Here is an 18,388-nt window from a genome sequence, read left to right as displayed (position 1 = left end):
TGTGAATGTTAATTAATTCAACTTAACCATTAATGCCTATTTGACCATACAAATACACCTCAAGTGCAACTTGTTTACATTTTATTTATTACATCTAGCCTACCTATTTTACAAGTGCAATTACCTCCGTTTACATAACATATATTTTTATATTTTATACTTTAGTGTAACACTTCTGTTTATACTTATTTATTACATCTACTTTACCTGTTTTATATTGCTTTATAACTGTGTGTTTTACCTGTTATATGTTTTATCTGCCTCGTTTAGTCTTGTCAAGTATTTGTTTTAAAGCACTGACCAGAAGTGGCAACTGTGAATCTCGTTGTATTTAATACAATGACAATAAAGCTTTCTATTCTATTCTACCAGCTTCTCAGTTGCTCAGTTAACTCTGGCTCACTCAGACATGTAGTCACAGGTGATTCATTAGGGACTGATAGTTTTGTGTTTGTGTCACTGTCACTGTGTTGTTCTGTTTGTATGTTACAGTTGAGTTGTGTGTATTTATATAAAAGTCCATTTGGAGACGGCTGTTGCAGACTAGATTTAAGCCGTAAATGCAGCAGTACGTACCGGTCCATGCTATGTACCTGTCCCTATAAAAATACATTACATAAATGTAATGATTACTCACTTTATTAAGTGTTTTTCTTCTTTTTTTTTTTTTTTTTTTAAATCGAGGTAGGTGATTATAGTTAACAAAAAATATATAAAATATAATAACCAGAGTTCAGGGTTACATCCTGGCTGTGTCAGTATGATGTTTACAGACAATCACAAACCCAGAGTTTGTTTGACATTTACAGAAACATTTAAAAAGAAAAAATACAAAAACATAACATAATAGCAGCAGTACAAAAATACTCCGTTGTAACAGAAGAACATACAGTATGAATAATGACAGTTATGGACCCTTTAAAAAAAACTACATGTATCAAAGCATGCTAAACTGCTGAAATGTTTTTTGGACATGGACATTGTCCAACAGCAACATTACAATGGAACTAATTCTACGGTCCAAATACAGTTACCCTTGCCTGTCTCCAATCAGTTGTCTACAGGCAAAAGTAAATGGATGCTTTGCCGGGTCTGTTCGGAGGTCATGCACAGAGTGTTCTTTCTTTTTTCTTTCTTCCAGTCATATTGTCAATGCAATCAAACCATTGGATCCTTCTCTGCAGTTCATTTCACAGGGCTCGTACAGTATACTGTAGGTATCCATCTCTCCTTTAACAATTAGTCACAGTTCTAAACGGGTCTAAAGAGGTTTGTTTATTAACACCATCTTCACATCCAGAGATCTGTGAAAACCACCTCAGCACACCTCAGTCCTCCGCCTGTCCCACATGTCCTTTCCACTTGAGCAGATCCTCATCCTTCGTTCCGTTAGATAACGACACTCCTGATATTCACCGAGACAAACCCGTCGTATTATGAAGTTTCTGGTGTCTGCCGGCCTTCCCAACTGCTGCTCTAATGACATCACTGAATTAGACGGTAGAAGACCCAGCAGGCGAACACCACCCAGTGGCTCGCCCAGTTCAGCTCAGACCACCTCTGGATGGTGTGGATGGCTGCGTAACCCTGCAAACGGGAGCAACAAACAAGCACACGTGAATGGAAAAAGTAACGCAATAAGACCTTCTCTCAGTCTGTGCAGGCCTGATCATCATTGTGGTGTGTGTGTGGTGCAATCATGTGCTCTGGAACAATAGTGAGACTTCAAATCCAAAATTTAAATGCATATTGTAAATTCTCCAACAGTTACCTCAACTGCAGAGAGAACCAGGCCTTTGTTTGAATCTGGCTAACATTAGAGAGAGGCCTTTATTCTAATCCATCTATCCATTATCTATAACCGCTCATCCTTAGAGCAGTGGTTCTCAAAGTTTTTACATCCTGTACCACCTCAGAAAATATTTGGCTCTCCAAGTACCACGCTGGTAACGCAGGAGGCAATATTATTCCTAATAATAATATTACTTATTGTTGACTTTTGTCAGCCACAGCCACGCTGTACAAAGGGGTAGCACTAGAGCTGGCATTTAAACTCTTCCATAAAACCATAATAATAGTTCCCGTTTGGAGCCACGATTGCAGTGTTCATCATTTTAGCTACCTTCGCTTACTATCTTGTCATCACAGTTTAGCTTGTAACTAATCGTGGATGTTTGCACGCACTACTACCCAACTACGTAGCTGCTACGTGGCGGGGTGGCAGAGTGTGCATACCTTTTTTTGTTTCAAAATAAAAATATTATACAGACAAGCCAAAACTTATTTTAAATCCCATTTCAATGATCTCATTGTTACGGTATTTTCATTTGTAGTATTTTGATAGTATTATATGTTTTTAAATTAATTTTATTTCATTTGTAAAAAATATTTCAGAGATTCCTCCGCCTACCACTAGAGGGAGTGTACCACCACCAGTGGTACACGTACCATAGTTTGAGAACCGCTACCTTTAGGGTCACGGGTCGGCAGTCAATCACAACCATTGATGCTCTCATTCACACTGACAGGGATTTAAAAGTCACCAATCAACCTAACCTGCATGTATCTGGACTGTGAGAACTGCTGACACGGGGAGCACATGCAAACTCCACACAGATGGGAGTGGGTGCTAACCAAGAACCCCCGTTGCTGTGAGGTGACATTGCTAACCACTGCACCACTGCCCTTTTTATCTCTAATGTCCCTGTTTTACTAGCACATGCCATCATACTTTAGTTAAAGCCACCCTGTTTTCTGATCTACTTTCTGTTTGAATGTTGCCGTCAATCTAAACCCAACACATCCTCCATGTTTACATGAAGTCTTGATACATTCAGTATAATGTACATGTCCACAGCACTAATTCCATCAGTATAACAGTCGTGTCATACTCGCCACTCTCTCTTCGCTTCTTTAACACGAGTTCTGTTTCCTTCACTGTATTTTTGTAATCTCTTCACTTTTGCTGTTCAGCCTCCGTCAATTAAACTCAACACTTCCTGCACAGATGTTTCACATTAAAAGCCTTCCAGCAACTCAAAGGGCATAATCCCTCCCTTTTCCTGGTAGACTTTCCATTTCACAAGTGTCCTGCGTTATATCTCGTTGACATTTACAAGGCATATAAATATTCCTTTTTCCTTGGACTCCTTGAGTCCTCAAGTTGCTCTTACCTCTTCTACTTCCTGTTCGTCAACTCCAGGATCAAACATGGAGCCCAGGTAGGTGAGGTGGAAGATGGCCAGGAGGCTGAAAACCAGATTCAGCAACATCACCCAATACTCCTACAGATCGAGAGAATAAAAGAATAAACTGTGAAACAGCCACGAGACGATCTTCATAGTGTCTGTCAATCTTTTTAATCCTTAAGAAGCAACTTAACACCCCCTGAAAATCTTTGCAGACTTCCAGTGGTTTAACTTCTCCACTTGCTGCAGAGATGTAGCTAGGTGTACTCCAGGACCCTGGGACATCTCTGCTGGGTTTGGTTACAGGTGCAACAAAGTCTATTTCTGACCACATCCAGCAGTGATGCTGAAACTTTCAACCAGAGAAGGCAGCAAAACATTGCTTTTTAACCTGAGGTTAAGTTACTCTTCAAAGCTTCTGGACACTTAATCTACTATTATGTTTTTGAGAAGCAAAATTGTGACAAATCATCCAACAGATAAAAAAACACAACCAGAATTTTCTCACATAAGACACCAGACACCAGTACAGTGGGCATTCAATTCAAATGAAATCAAGAAGGTCAAGTATATAATGCAAAGAACCTTAAAGTGCTACACCACAATAAATCCACAAGTATTAAGCGAACAGAAAATTAAATATCATGAATTTGTAATTACCTAAGCATTAACTGTATTGGTGGCCATGCCATCAGCTCTTAGTGAAATACAGTTTGTCATTCATGAGGTTGTTCAGGGGATTTGGTGTAGGTGACACACAAAACAGTCATTCCTCTGTGTATTTATACTCAGTGTTCAGCAGAAACAAACAAATATTTACATATGTAAAAACACGGTTTTATGAATGAAAGTGAACCTGTAAACATGCGACTATCATCCTCCGGTCAGGAGCAATTACACCAAATTAATCACAGACGTCATCCGCTGCACACTATATGTACCTCGCACACCCACACACTCTCCCTCTCTCGCAGAATTACAGAGATGTGACAAGTTAAAGTAGCAGTAGGCAGTATATGTTTGGCATCAGCAGGCACAAATTCCATAATAACCTTTCAGCATATTGTAATTCAAGTGTTCTGAGAGAAAACTAGACTCATGCACCTCCTCATGGCTCTGTTATCAGGCTTTCAAAAATCTAGCGTTCCTATTGGCTATGCTCCAGCTGGTGGGCGGTGCTTGGTATTTCTTCAACTGATCTCAACATGGCTGCCGGGTCACAAACTTTCTCATTTTACAGTTTAACAGTAAACTACAAGATGTTTCTGAAAACATTTGAGGCGTGAAATAGACATTCCAGTAACAGAATATTTATTCATATTTGATCAGCGCTGCCTAGTTTGACTGTTTGATTGATGTTTGCGAGTGATTGACAGCCGGCTTTCATAGACAGGCAGCTGGATGGCAGATTTTGTGTGAGAAACAACAGCGTGGTAAAACAGTCTCAAAAGGATCTTCAGAAATCCGATGAGATTCACAAATACATTCCCATTTAAAAACGCTAAATTGATGATTCGTAAATGAATATGAGGGTTGTGCATGTTATTAAGCCAAGCAAATGGGGATGTTTTGGGGAATTAGACAATGTATTTGTACATCTGTTATTTATTTACAAATGATGTTAATAGGGTGGGAGGGTGGAGTGTTATTGGGTGCAAGTGCTCCGTCTACAGACGGTAAAAGATTGATGCATGTAACGTGGAATTGTTCAGCATCGCTCACACAGCTGAGTAGAGCTTAAGCCGTACCTTCTTGTGCTGATGGCTGCAGTCAGAGGTGCAGGGTCTGGACAGGATACAGGCACTGAAGATGGATGCAAGCTTCTTTCTCAGAACTGAGGATAAGAAAAAAGAAAGAAAAATCACAGTAGTCCCTAAGTACATCATACAGAGCACACACAGCCCAGAGTAACCTGCTTTAGAGCAGTCTTGGGTCAGGTGAAAGTGATAGTTCTATTATACCTTTCAAAAGGTTCAACTTTCACAGTTAAGTACTCGGATGTACAAGCGGATATGTTTTTCATACCGTGTTCAACATATGTGATGAAGCCCAACGAGAGTAGAACAGCTCCCAGGTGAAAGCTCAGACCCTGAAGAAAAAAACCCAGCACACATTAGGTTCAAGTAGTGACAGTCAATCATTCAACATCTACCGCCCACATACATATATCTCTTAGGGCTGGGCGATATGCAGAAAAAAATCAAATATCATTTTTGACCAAATACCTTAATATCGGTATTGCGACGATTATGTAGGATTGGTGTTTTCACAAAATATTTACACAATGACATTTTTTGGTAAATAATCATCAGTAATGTGGATATAATGACTAAGTGGGTAAAGGCAAACAATAAGAACAGCTAGAACAGTCTGGTAAGCTCTAAAAATTACATCATTTTACTGTAACGCAGCCATTAAAACATATATCATCATCATCATCATCATATCACAATATAATATATAATATCGATATATTGCCCAGCCCTAATATCTCTAAGCAAATTCATTTTTTCAATGATATGCACTTCTTATTACAACATCAGTATCTTATGTTCAGAGAAAAGTAGAACTACAGATGGTCTACCTGTGTGTTAAACCTTAGCATTCTCAGCTTTTCTATGAGTGAACAATTAAAACCACATGGCACAAAAGGATGGCAAGAGATTGTAGTTTATCATGTGTTCCATACTGAAATATAAGCGGATGGGCTTCCAACAAAAGGATAATTGTCTCTAACATACTGTATCTTAGAATGGATCCAAATACTGTAAAGGGCTCTGGAGAAAAGAATATATATCATCTTACTAACATGCAGTAAGGCGCTGGCTGTGTACGTCACCAGGATGGCTGGAAAAGTCCCCAGTTTCATGGCGTTTTTAAAGGCATCTGTTGAACATGGAACAGCACACAGTAAACAAAATATAATGCCTATACTGTATATAATTAAACAATTTGAATGTAACTTTTATAAAAAACATGTAAATACGATATTGTAAATGTGTTTTAATGCGACAATGAGGTGATACTACCTAGTAGCAGCCGAACAGTGTAAGTACCAGAAGGCCTGCAACTAGCTATTTTTTTCGTTATCGAGTAATCTGGTGGGGAGGGGTGGGGGGGTTGTGTTTTTGATATCGATATCGATATCTCGATAATATTGTTATTGCGAATTCTTTTGGCAAGGCTAATCGAATAGATTAGAGAAAGAAAACATCATCTGGGAACCATGAATGTCTGGCCAGTAGTTCTCGCTCTATGAAGTGCTGGATGGATCGGTGTGTGACCAACTTCACCATTCTTAAGTCCAGCATCTAGCAGGGTAAACAGACTGTGGGCTTTGTGTATCGGGCAGTAGTGTTTAATGATTCTGGAGTGTTTAACAGACTGAGTGGAGGCTAGGACTTACAGGTTTTCAGCCATCGGGACATGGGGATGTTCCAGGACGTCACCACCAGCACCATGGAGCGAGGCATTTCCACACTGAGAGGCTTCACCACACTCATATCCCTGCATAATAAAACACACAGATACATAGTATTAGGGAATATAGTATTAGGCATTCACTCATTCAGCCCTCCATGTGGTCTGTATGGGGGTGTGCTACTAAGCAAGTTGGACAGAGCCAGGCTTTCTTTGCGTTAGCTGGCTCGACAAAACCTAAAGCCCTATTCAGAGATAATGGGTACCACGACAGTAGTTATCAACTCTCTGTTAACCAGGTTTTCTACATCAAGAACGGGCAGGGAGGCATCCGATTGGTTCTTTCCAAGCGGACCACGAGGCAGTGATTGGTAGACGTTTTTACAGGATAACAGCAACTCTTTTAGAGCGAGCACGGGCAAATGGCCAGAGAACACTACAAACATATTTAGTAGTTCAGTGAGAACAAGAAAAACCTGGCGAATAGCACGGCACACAGTGTTAATATTCCGATTTTCTACATCACCAAGTCAATGCATGCAAGTTCCCGTGGAAAAAAAGTGCAACGCAATGCATACAGATTGCACTACTGTAATTGCACGGCTTTGTTCAGATGCATTAGTAACGTACAACTTTGCATATAGTCCCTCAGATGAGAATCTATATTAGAGATTATCGTTTGGAAAAGCCAGCGGATCTATTTGGTCTATAAAAACTACCTCTTACAGCTCAGGCATCAAGGTCCACGGGATTTAGCAAGAATGGTGATGCCATTACCAAATGAGTTGATTAGTGAAAGACGCTTTGTCTGATTTAAATCTGAAACTCCTCCGGAGCAGCAAAAGTGACCATGGCAATCTAGCCGGGTTAAAAGAGAGCCACCTTTTGTGACCTTCCTGACGTTAGGCTCAACATACCTCGCTAACCCACTAATCTCATTTTGTAGTACACCCCCTCAGCTCAGCTTCCAGCTAAACTTACCATTTGACGTTGTCTTTTTCTTCAGTGAAGCCTGCTCCAGCCAGCATGGTGGTGCCTTCGCTGAGGTGGCCCACAAAGTAGTTACTGAAGTGGAAGGACACTGCATTCTCATAAGCTCGCAGCCACCTGTACAGCACACCACACACAAGTCAAAGACATACGTTATCTTTAGTTTTGCTTGGCAACTCAAACACTTTGATCACTTTCACTTGAACTTCTTCTAAGAGGACATCTTAACCTCCTCTGAGTTGAAGTTCGATGTTCCTCTGGCACAGATTACTGACTGGCACTTAAGTTTTCAGATTTCTTCCCCACTTTTCTGCAGTAACATGGATTCATAGACATACAGGAAGTCCATATGGAGTAGTGAACTTCAGTCGCATGATAACAGCCAATACACATTCATTTGTTATCGCATGACATAAAGGACTATACTGGTGGTTTTGCATGTTAAATCCAAATAACTACTATCTGCTTACACCCTCCGTTTGTGCTGGTCATTCCAAAGTGTGCTGCTTTTGTTGGGTAAAATATTTTTGAGACTCTAATTGTCCTTTCCCTGTCCAGCTCTGCACGCCTCTGTATGCTCTGGCTCAAACTGATACACTAAACCAGTTGCTCTGTGGAAAGTGTTATCATCTTGATCATCCAATGATAGCTCACATCTGAGTTTGATATAGTTGACCCCCCCCCAGGTAAACACTGTTAGCGCTGTTAGCACCATTAGCTTCGAGCCGCCATGTAGACAGCCGTGCGGAGGCAATAGAAATGCTCTGAATTTCGCACCTTTAAGATCCAAACATATGCCACATGATGACACCATCTACATCCACTGATGAAGATGCAGTTGAAAGCTCCAGAAAAGACTAGTAAATGGACCTTGAGTTCAAAATGTTTTGTCTAAGTACCTGATCGTGGATTACTGTAGCATCATACTGATGATATAATCAAGCACAGTACCCTTTTAAACTGACCTCTGGACAGATGCCAAGTGCTTTCTAGCAGTAGGAACACAGTAATGACGGGAGCAGAGCAGCCAGATCCAATAATCATTTGTTTTTAACACACTGTAGTAGACTTATGGGACCCTGTGGGGGGGGGGGGGGGGGGGAGCAGTAAATTCTAACCCTGAAAACAAGCCTTACCTTTCTCAAATGTATCTTGGAAGCAGGGAAAGAAAGACAGACAGTATATGTTCACAAACCAGTGTATTGTAACAGCTGTTGTATTGTCAAAACTACCTTAGTTGCAGGAGGACAAATGAAAATTTGCCTTACTTCTGAGTGACTGCGTTTCCATAGATGGGGATTAACAAAGGGAAGAGGTAAGGGGCGATGCAGGAGGAGACCAGCAGACAGATCTGACTCTTCAGGAGGCTGAGGGAGGAATTACGCAGCCACAACCAACTCTGAGGAACAAACCACCTCATTACCACCACAGCACTATACATGAAGAATAGCATGTGCACAGGGGAAACTGGAAGCATGAACTACTCACAAGTTTTTTGCCCTCAACGGCGTTCTTATAACTGGAGAAGCTGATCCAAGGACCGAAGACAACAGTGCCCACAAAGAAAACATAGCCCAGGAACTCAGCTGGGGAGGGCAGGCTGCCCACTGTTCCTCTGTCCAGGTCGAAGGCAAGAGAGATCGCCTTCATGGCCACCACCATCTGAGAGCCTGACACACACACACATCATCATCATCACTTAAAAAAACCCACACTTGGACAATACTGCAATTTATTTTTCATCATCTAACAGAGAAGCTTTATCCCAGACACAACGTAGCAGCTATGGAACACTGCAGTAGTGTAGAAAACAAGATTCAAATCAAGAAAACAACTAAGCAAAACAGTATTCTCAGAAAAAATGATGGGATATTTACCTCTTATTTTGTGCCAGGTCACCATGTCAATCAAATGCAGCTCTCTGAAATGAAGAAGAAGAAAAGTAATATTACAAGACTTGAATACTACACAGAAATGTTGTAGGTTTGCAGAACTTCTTATGAAATTAATTAATGGGGAATTTGCACAAAATTACTGAGGAAATTGTTAAACTACAAAAGGTAATGTCGACGTTGACCGTGCAATAATTCAAGCAGAAGATAAAGTGGGATATACTGCAATTCATTTTCATTTGGATTGTATTAGTCCAGTAACCTGGAGCACTTGTATTTTGAGATTTGTTTGAGTGAGAGTGAGAGAAGGTCCTATAATCCTGTTCCCATTACACAACTTTAGCCCCAAGATTATTTATCTTTTAATACAAATTTAAAATTTTTGTAAATTTTACCCTGAGGTATCAAAAATGGTATTGAATATCGATATTTTTCTAGGAATTGTATCGAAGTTAGAAATTCATGTATCGTGACAACACTTGGCAGGTCAGACTCGGAATTGGCCAGGAGTAATTGCAATCTTGCATCTCTAGTCAAGTCCTATGGAAGGAGGCTGAGTACGCGTCATATCTTTGGGGTACAACACGTGCGCAGTCAAATCTGGTCTGCTGAAATTGAACCACGCACGTAATTACGGATATCTAAAATTAGAGTTATGCCTACCTAAAATAGAATTAGGGATATCTAGAATTAGAATTCTGACGAGGCAAAATGACGTTGCAGATAATGAATATCCTGTCTAGCTATTAAATGTTAAAACGGCCTGCCGTATGCTGCATCAATGGGCACATCCAGGTCTGTTTTTATTTGAAAGCTTCAATAATTAATTTCAGTTTCCAGGAAACTGTGACTTTTTGCCGTGTTTTCTCACCCAACAAGGAGGTATATGAGGATGACAGCCGAGAGGAAGAGGCCTCTGCTGCTGGAGTGTCGGCTGAGGAGCAGAACGAGGTAACAGAGTGCACCGAGCGACAGCACCCACAGCATGTGCAGCTCAAAGAACAGGAAGAGGCCGTACATCCCAGCCAACACGGACACTACATGCTTCGCAGTGGACAAACCTCCTGAGGAACACAAGCAGGAAGAATACAATGAATTACAATCAAGTTCAACGGCCTCTTGTTTCCCTAATGACGCTTACATCTGACTGAAATACATCACATCAAAATTAGTTGAATTTGTGTTGATTCTAACCAGGTCCAGGTGGAAACTGAAATTCTATACATGCATCTTCTCAGAACCTACACATGCTGGATACGGTCTATCATGGAGCACTGAGATTTATTACAAATTGTAAAGCCCTTACGCACCATTGCTCTTTCTATGCTCGGTTAGGATGGTCTGCCTTGTCCACCCGTAGACTGAACCACTGGCCTGTTCTTATTTATAAGGCTATTCTTGGTCTGCTTCCATCTTACCTACATCCTTCAAAAAAGTACAGGAAGTTACCGTCTTCGCTCACAGGACTTAATCCTACCAACTGTCCCCAAAGTCCGTACTGAACTGGGCAAAAGGGCATTCAAGTATGCTGCTCCATCTTCTTGGAATCAGTTACAAAAGGACCTGAAACTGCGAGAGCTGGTCTCTGTGAATGTCTTTAAAGTGCTTCTAAAAGATTTTTAATCTCAATGAGGTTTTTTGTTTTACTCCTGGTTAAATAAAGGTTAAAAGGGACTGTTTGTAACTTCTAGGGTCAGCATTGATTCATGGAGAGACCTTCGTCTGGTCAGCAAACATTACTGCCAAGCAGGTGAAATATAGAGTGATATTGTGGTTTTAGCTGACGTGTGTCGCCTCACTATTTTGAGCGATGCTCGTTCATGTCTATGTAGAGCGAGCAAGCGCGAGCCCGACGCTGACTTTCGTTGACTTCACGGCCACAGGTGTCGCTGTTAACAAGCAATTTCTGATTCTAACAAACAGTCCCTTTAAATAAAATAAAATAAATAAACATGTATGACATGGAAAATCTACTTTGAAAAGTTTTTTTTTTTTTCAGTTTGATTGTCACTTTATGTGACTAGGCAGCAAAATATTACAGGATCCACCTGATTATCAGAGTGTACATCTTGGATAGGAGTAGTGTCAGTGGGTCAGACGAGCCTCAATGCGAAGGCTCCTACTTGCTGATATATACAGTCAGTGCAGCTCACCCAGTCTGAAGCAGAGTCTGCAGATGAGGCAGAGCAGCAGCAGCCTCCAGACCTGCTGGACGCCCTGCTGGACTGTACTGACTCCACAGCTCTCAGCCAGCTGCTGCACCACCGCCAGCCTACTGGACATGTCCATCCTGCAGCTGCACACACACACACACACACACAGGCTATTACGACATGTATTACAACTTTCATCAACCTATGAAAATGACTGGAGGACAAATAGACAAATGAAATCCCATCAAATCATCATGCTTTCAAACATGCTGCTTTCTAACATCACCGTTACTTGTTGACTTATCCGTGATTTAGTCGACTTAATATCGCGATAACTCCGCGACAGAAATCAGCGCAGTTCAGTGAGATGTGGCAGCAGGCCCGTCGGTCTGTGAACATTAGTGCAGCGAGCCGAGGCTAACAGGTTACAGCTAACTACAGGGTGTTGTTGTTGTTGTTAGCCAGGCAGCTGTAGGAGAGGGGTTAAAGGCAGCAGGACAAGACCGTCCAGACATTAATAAAGCCTGCAGACACACTGAGAAGTTAAACTACATACCCTCCGTTCACTCTTCTTCTACCACTGTGTCTTCTCTTCTTCTTCTGTGTGTTTATTGGCGGTTGGTAAACCGGCTTAGAGGTGCATTACCGCCCCCTACTGGACTACTGGAGTGTAAGACAGGAGAATGTGCAGAAACAACACAATTAAATTAAATTAAAAAAAATTAATGAGGAAAACTCTAGATTCGTTTAACTAAATCAGTTTGTCTTAAAAACTTAAAGGTCCCATACCGTGCTCATTTTCAGGTTCATACTTGTATTTTGGGTTTCAACTAGAACATGTTTACATGCTTTAATGTTTAAAAAACCCTTTATTTTCCTCATACTGTCAGCTTGAATATACCTGTATTTACCCTCTGTCTGAAACGCTCCGTTTTAGTGCATTTCAATGGAATTGCAACCGAATTGCATTGCTAGGCAACAGTTTGGATCCATGTTTACATCCTGTCAGCTGATGTCATTCACATATATACACTGCAACAGGAAATAAACTGGGACACATTTAGAATGTTTTTTTGTTTAAAACTGTGAAATGGTCTAAATATTGTAGATTTGTGACATCACAAATGGACAGAAATCCTAACGGCTTGTTTCAAACGCACAATTTCTGAATACGAGCTGTGTGTGTTTCTCCGTATATTGAGCGTTTCGATACTTTCACTGCATTTATATAGCACTTAAACCTGCTTTATAATATCACAGACATGAAAATCTCACTTTTTACAATGTGGGACCTTTAATAATTTCACAGTATATGTTAGCTGCCGTATTCCCCAAGAGACCTGACCATGAAAAGTCCTGATGTTTTCCCTTCCTTAGTGACTGAAAAAGGTGATTCCTCTGGATAGTGTAATTCCTGCAGTGTATCAGTACATGTTCAACAGTTTCTGGTTGGTTACAGTGTGTGCATTTCCCAGTTGGGTGCTTGCCTATTCTATATAGTGTGTGGTTGAGACCTGTATGTCCTATTCTCAGTCGAGTCATGACATTTTCTTCCCTTCTTTTCCAGCCCACCTTTCTCCCTGCCCCTGCCCAACATGTTTTTGTATATTGTACAGATGCCTTCCAATTTCCTGATCATCCCAGTACTCCTGCCATACTGTTTGTGCATAATGTCCTGATGAATTGCTTAGCCTCAGCTTTACTTAAAGGGACTATTTGTAACTTTGTACGCGCATAAATGTAGCGGGTCGTCACACATGCGCGCTCGCATATGCGCGTTCGCGTGTAGCCGCTGTACACTCCTCCACTGCCTGCTCTCCTTCACTCAGACAGCTCAGCTCGCTCCACCTCTAGACGTGAACGCGCGCTCAGTCCACACTGCAGAAGAGTTAGTTTAGCTCTGAGAATATCTAGTGAATGTACAGGGGACGTTTGTGCAGAAATAACTGCTGCAGCTCCTCCAGACCAACAGAGGTTTTCCGTGTCTTGTGAAGTGACGGAGCTCTACAGAGATTTACGTTGTCTTCTCGTTACCGACCGGGTGCCGGTGTCTCCCTGCTCTCCGGCTGCGGGCGGAGAGAGCAGGAAGACTCGCTGCAGAGCCTCGCTGCATCAGCCTGCACTTAGGCAGGAAAAGCCAACACTAGGATCAGATCTAAATCATGTTCATGGAGAGACCTTCGTCTGGTCAGCTAACATTACTGCCAAGCAGCTGAAATATAGAGTGATATTGTGGTTTTAGCTGACTTGTGACGCCTCACTGTTTTGAGTGATGCTCGTTCAGGTATATTGAGAGCGAGCAAGCGCGAGCCCGACGCTGACTTTCGTTGATTTCACGGCCACAGGTGTCGCTGTTAAGAAGCATTTCTGAAAGTTACAAATAGTCCCTTTAATGGAACTTGTAAATCTATATTCTTAATTCTGAGTGTTTGTTTGGCCAGAATATCTACTTGCTCATTTCCCTCCACACCAAAATGAGCAGGAATTCTACTACTTCTTCTTTTTCTTCTACTTCTTTTTCTTCTACTTCTTCTTCTTCTTCTTCTTATTGGATTTGGCAGACTAGACGCTGCTATGGTGTATTGCTGCCCTCTACTGTTTATTAAATGATCCACTTAACAGTTAAATTATTTTATATAGTCCAATACTGTGCAGATACTCCATCAGTTTCTTTATTTTAGTCCAGTTATCCAGGTTGAGTAATGTGTCCAGGGTAAAAAACAGTTGCTCTCAGGTCTCTGGACAGCTTTCTCCTTTGAGGTGAGTAGTTCTTGCATTGATGTATATTGTGATGATTCGTATTGTAGGGCTATTTCTATTTTATCCACAAGAGCAGCATTCTTTGCCAAGTAACCTGCCTCCTCATTTCCTTCTTCACCCATGTGTGCCGGTATACCCAAAGAAAACCCACCTCACACCCTGCTCTGTTAATTTTGTATAGCGTTTGATAAATCTCTGTCACTGTGCATATGACTGAATTACCTGGTTTATTGTCCTCTACCTACCAAAGTGCCCATAATATTGCCATCATCTCTGCTGTGAATACAGACATCTGATCTGAAATTCTACTCCCCTTTTTAAATCTTACTTCAGGAATGGATATTCCAAAAGCAGTTCCTCAACTGGGGATGGAGCTGAAGAGATTTAAGGTTAAAATGAAGGCAGAATATTCCCCAACAGATGCCAACCAAGAACAAAGGCCTTTTTAAAAGGTTTGTCTTAATGACCTTTCAAACATGCTTAGCTTTTGACAATCTTCATCATGTACGTGTCCTATTGTAAATGATTATTTTCTAGTAGATTAAATTGGCCAATACCAACACTATCTCTGGAGTTACATTGGATTTTTCATGAAGTTTCATCTTCACTGAGCAGTATAGTTACTGCTGTTACCCTATCTCTGTTTTTTCATTTTTTTTTAAAACACAGAAGAATTGTCTAAATTCTAATACATGGTACCAATTTTAATTTAAATTTAAATTTTTTCCCCTGGCTGGATTGCTGACATGTAATGCATCCATGTGGTGGCAAATCTTGAGACCTGATATGAAACCTCAACCTTTGGGGTGACCTCTAGCTCACCCAGTAGAGTGTGTTCCCCATGTAGGCGGAGTCCTTTCCTTGGTAGTGGCCTGGGTTCAAATACCTAAAAAATAAAATTTAAAAACACATTGTTATTCCACTTACCTGATTTTGAGCTCATGAAAGATTTGAAAAACCTAAAGCAAATCTACTCAAGAAAAACAGGCAAACAAATGGAAGATGATGAGTTTTTTGACTGCACCCTGCATTATACAAACAAGGAAGGGAAATAGTGTAAGGCCTTTTGAGTGAATTAAGCAAGAACTCATGCATATTGTAAATGTATTGGTGCAAATTGGTGTGAAATTTTCCTTATTTCATCTGTCATTTTGCCAAAATCAATTTAATTTGGCAGTTCTGAATAATACACGTGATATTTCTTTTTGAAGTGGTTAAAAAAATACAACACAATGACGAAAAAGATACCACTTTATTTACTTGAATGAACAGGCTTTAAAACATGGGCAATGCATTTCCATGATATCAAATGGTTCAGTGATGCATTGCTGGAGGCGGGACAATGATGAGTAATTAACAGTAATTTAAATGAAGGACACCTGTGTGTCACAATGAACCCAGCCCCATGACTTCTACCTGTTTTCAATCAACCTTTTAGGAGCAGAGAGCTGTGATTGGCTGCCAGAACAAGTTAAAATAATTGCACTGCAGGTTTCCTGCTACTGCGCCACTGTGGAAGGAAGACTGATGTTTGGTAGTGTTGGTTCAGCTGAAGTCGGATTGAGGCATTTCAGTTTGCATTTGATTTTTTTTCTCTGGCTGAAACCATGGGACTTGTTCTACGGTAACTTTAAAGTGTTTCTTTCTGTACTAAACATTATACATTTAGAGTTTCTAAAGTGACAGATTGTTGTTTAAAATGGCTTTCTTTTTTAGTGTGGTGCTGCTGTGGCTGCTGTTTATTGGAGAGCTACAGGCAGGCATTACATGTAAGGCTACAGGTTTAATCTGCACTCATCATGCAAACTTTTAAAGTTTTCCAACCAAGTTTCATGCATTTTAGAACTGCTCTTTTGCAACATGTTGAATTTATTAACCTTGGGGTTGTAAAACAGAAATTGATATCTTGGATTTTTCACAAGAGGGGATAGATTAGTTGACCTTGTGTGGTTTTTATCAACAGCTTCCTATCATGGCCCTGCGTCTGGCATTGGGGACATGAGCTACAAGTCCCAGGTTCCTGGCTACCCGTCCCAGCCTCAGCCCCAGGTTAATCTCCTTCAACCAAGGTCTGACTATAAACCCATGCCCCAGCAGCCCATATCTGAGCCGCATCCTCGGTCCATGCCCGAGTGGCCCAGGCCCATGCCCGAGTGGTGTTGGCTCGAGCCCATGTCCGAGCGGCCCAGGCACATGACCTGGCGGTGTTGGCCCATGCTCGAGCAGCGTTCCATGCCCGAGCCGCCCATGCCCGAGATGCCCCGTCCCATGCCTGAGCGCCGTTGGCCCATGCTGGAGCTGCAGTCCATGCCCGAGATGCCCCATCCCATACCTGAGCGCCGTTGGCCCATGCTGGAGTCCATGCCCGAGCCGCCCATGCCCGAGCGTCCCATACCCGAGAGGCCCCGTCCCATGTTGGAGCTGCAGTCCATGCCCGAGCCGCCTATGCCCGAGCGTCCCATACCCAAGCGTCGCATGCCTGAGCGCCGTTGGACAATGCCCGAGATGCCCCGTCCCATGCCTGAGCGCCGTTGGCCCATGCTCGAGCGTCGGTCCTTGCCCGAGCGCCCCATGCCCGAACGGCCCGTTCCCCCCCAGCCCATGCCCGAGCGGCGCTGGCCCATGCGTGAGAGGATCACTAAAAGTGGGACCCGTCTCGCCTCTGAAAAGTAAAAGAAGATTTGGATACAACTGAAGAGTAAGTGTATTTTAAGTCAGTTCCTGCTAATGTAATGGAAAACAACTTGTATGTTTTGACCTTCCATTCTGCTTACTGCCACCAATTACGAATCTTGTCATTTCAGATATCTTGGTGTTCAACTGATGGGCCTTGTTGACTTGAAGCTTCTACAATGAGTTTTTGGAGAAATAAAATGCATTTTGTACTAAATTGGTGTGTAACTCAAATTTTTACAAGTTGAAAGGGGTGTTATTTGTTCTACAAAACAGATTTGTATATAAGAAACATTTCCAGGGTTGACTGCCATGGTGAAAAACACCTAAATGTTTTGACCAGTACGGCTCACACAATGACGAAACAACTTTTCATTTTGGTGGCGTAGGCCAATTGCAGTTTTTCTCAATGCTTTGGCTCATTTTTTTTTAAACGGTCTTAACATTCTCTAAACTGTAAGTGCAATAGTCACAACTGTATTGCATGTCTGCAAAAGGTAGTAACTCACCCAAAACGCTTCATTCATGCTTCAAAACCTAGTTACTGTGTCAGTAAGTTGGCCAACGGCAGTCAACCCTCTCACACATTATGTAAACCGGGCACCTGTTTTTTTTTTTTCCAAAATAAAAGCCCCAGAAGGTATCTGTCTTAACATGGAACTCGGGGTGAGGCTTTTTTTTTCAAAATAAAATCTCTATAGAGTAACTCATCTACTATTTTCTGTCTAGTGACTTAGTTTTAAAGGTTCTTGCTGCTAATACTACTGTTGCTGCTACTACTACTGTTGCTCTTGCTGCTCCTACTACTACTGCTGCTAAAAGTTTGTTCCTCCCAAATATTAACTTCTGTCCAAGTTCTTACAGTTTTAAATGTTTTTTCCACCCAAGTACTACCGTCAGTCCAAGTACCTATAATTCTAAGTTTATATAAAATACTACTACTTTAAATACTACTTTCTGCCTCATGATTTACAGTTTTAAAGGTTCATTCCACCCAAAAACTACTTCCTGTCTAACGAATTAATTCATTTCAATCATTCCACCTTTGACATTATTACAGTTTAGCTTCCAGCTTTTCTAGCAATGTATTTTAGCTCTTACCTTTTTTGGGGGGTCATGCAGTTCAGCTCTCAACTCTACCAGTTTTTTTTCAATTTAAGAGTACACATCCATCCATCCATCTTCAACCGCTTATCCGGGATCGGGTCGCGGGGGCAACAGTTCCAGCAGGGGACCCCAAACTTCCCTTTCCCGGGCCACATTAACCAGCTCTGACTGGGGGATCCCGAGGCGTTCCCAGGCCAGAGTAGAG

General features: G+C 41.6%; 2 protein-coding genes across 4 annotated transcripts; one reads left to right on the top strand and one right to left on the bottom strand.

Annotated features, from left to right (window-relative positions):
- Positions 1 to 70: 70 nt before the first annotated feature.
- On the bottom strand, positions 71 to 12,303 carry LOC141772237 (protein-serine O-palmitoleoyltransferase porcupine-like). 3 transcript variants are annotated; one of them, XM_074643022.1, is made up of 13 exons: positions 12,200 to 12,303; positions 11,644 to 11,786; positions 10,362 to 10,554; positions 9,476 to 9,519; positions 9,087 to 9,268; positions 8,867 to 8,997; positions 7,590 to 7,715; positions 6,595 to 6,695; positions 5,998 to 6,074; positions 5,214 to 5,277; positions 4,937 to 5,022; positions 3,174 to 3,284; positions 71 to 1,587 (listed from the first exon to the last, which is right to left on the bottom strand). In XM_074643022.1, the coding sequence occupies exons 2-13, from the start codon at positions 11,777 to 11,779 to the stop codon at positions 1,486 to 1,488; spliced, it is 1,353 nt and encodes a 450-aa protein (XP_074499123.1). In that variant the 5' UTR covers positions 11,780 to 11,786; positions 12,200 to 12,303; the 3' UTR covers positions 71 to 1,485. The 3 variants fall into 3 exon arrangements, with proteins under 3 accessions (XP_074499123.1, XP_074499125.1, XP_074499126.1); XM_074643024.1 differs by lacking the exon at positions 12,200 to 12,303 and adding an exon at positions 11,930 to 12,193; XM_074643025.1 differs by lacking the exon at positions 12,200 to 12,303 and adding an exon at positions 11,936 to 12,193.
- Positions 12,304 to 15,868: 3,565 nt separating this feature from the next.
- Positions 15,869 to 17,293, top strand: LOC141772236 (uncharacterized). Its single transcript, XM_074643021.1, has 5 exons — positions 15,869 to 16,027; positions 16,120 to 16,172; positions 16,367 to 16,675; positions 16,736 to 17,101; positions 17,208 to 17,293. Exons 1-4 carry the CDS (start codon positions 16,011 to 16,013, stop codon positions 17,074 to 17,076), a joined length of 720 nt encoding a protein of 239 aa, XP_074499122.1. The 5' UTR covers positions 15,869 to 16,010; the 3' UTR covers positions 17,077 to 17,101; positions 17,208 to 17,293.
- Positions 17,294 to 18,388: the final 1,095 nt, after the last annotated feature.

The sequence above is a fragment of the Sebastes fasciatus genome, chromosome 8 (genome assembly GCF_043250625.1).
Source record: "Sebastes fasciatus isolate fSebFas1 chromosome 8, fSebFas1.pri, whole genome shotgun sequence".
In the NCBI taxonomy this organism is placed as follows: domain Eukaryota; kingdom Metazoa; phylum Chordata; class Actinopteri; order Perciformes; family Sebastidae; genus Sebastes; species Sebastes fasciatus.
Note: the sequence above shows the minus strand (reverse complement) of the source record. Positions and strands in the feature narration are given on the sequence as shown.

Coding starts and splice junctions, on each gene's coding strand:
- LOC141772237 (XM_074643022.1), bottom strand. CDS start 11,779: ATGGACATGTCCAGTAGGCTGGCGGTGGTGCAGCAGCTGGCTGAGAGC. Junction 10,555..11,643: donor CAGACTCTGCTTCAGACTGG/GTGAGCTGCACT, acceptor TGTGTTCCTCAG/GAGGTTTGTCCACTGCGAAG. Junction 6,696..7,589: donor GAAAAAGACAACGTCAAATG/GTAAGTTTAGCT, acceptor TTTATTATGCAG/GGATATGAGTGTGGTGAAGC.
- LOC141772236 (XM_074643021.1), top strand. Junction 16,173..16,366: donor GCTACAGGCAGGCATTACAT/GTAAGGCTACAG, acceptor TTTTATCAACAG/CTTCCTATCATGGCCCTGCG. Junction 16,676..16,735: donor CGAGATGCCCCGTCCCATGC/CTGAGCGCCGTT, acceptor CCCATCCCATAC/CTGAGCGCCGTTGGCCCATG.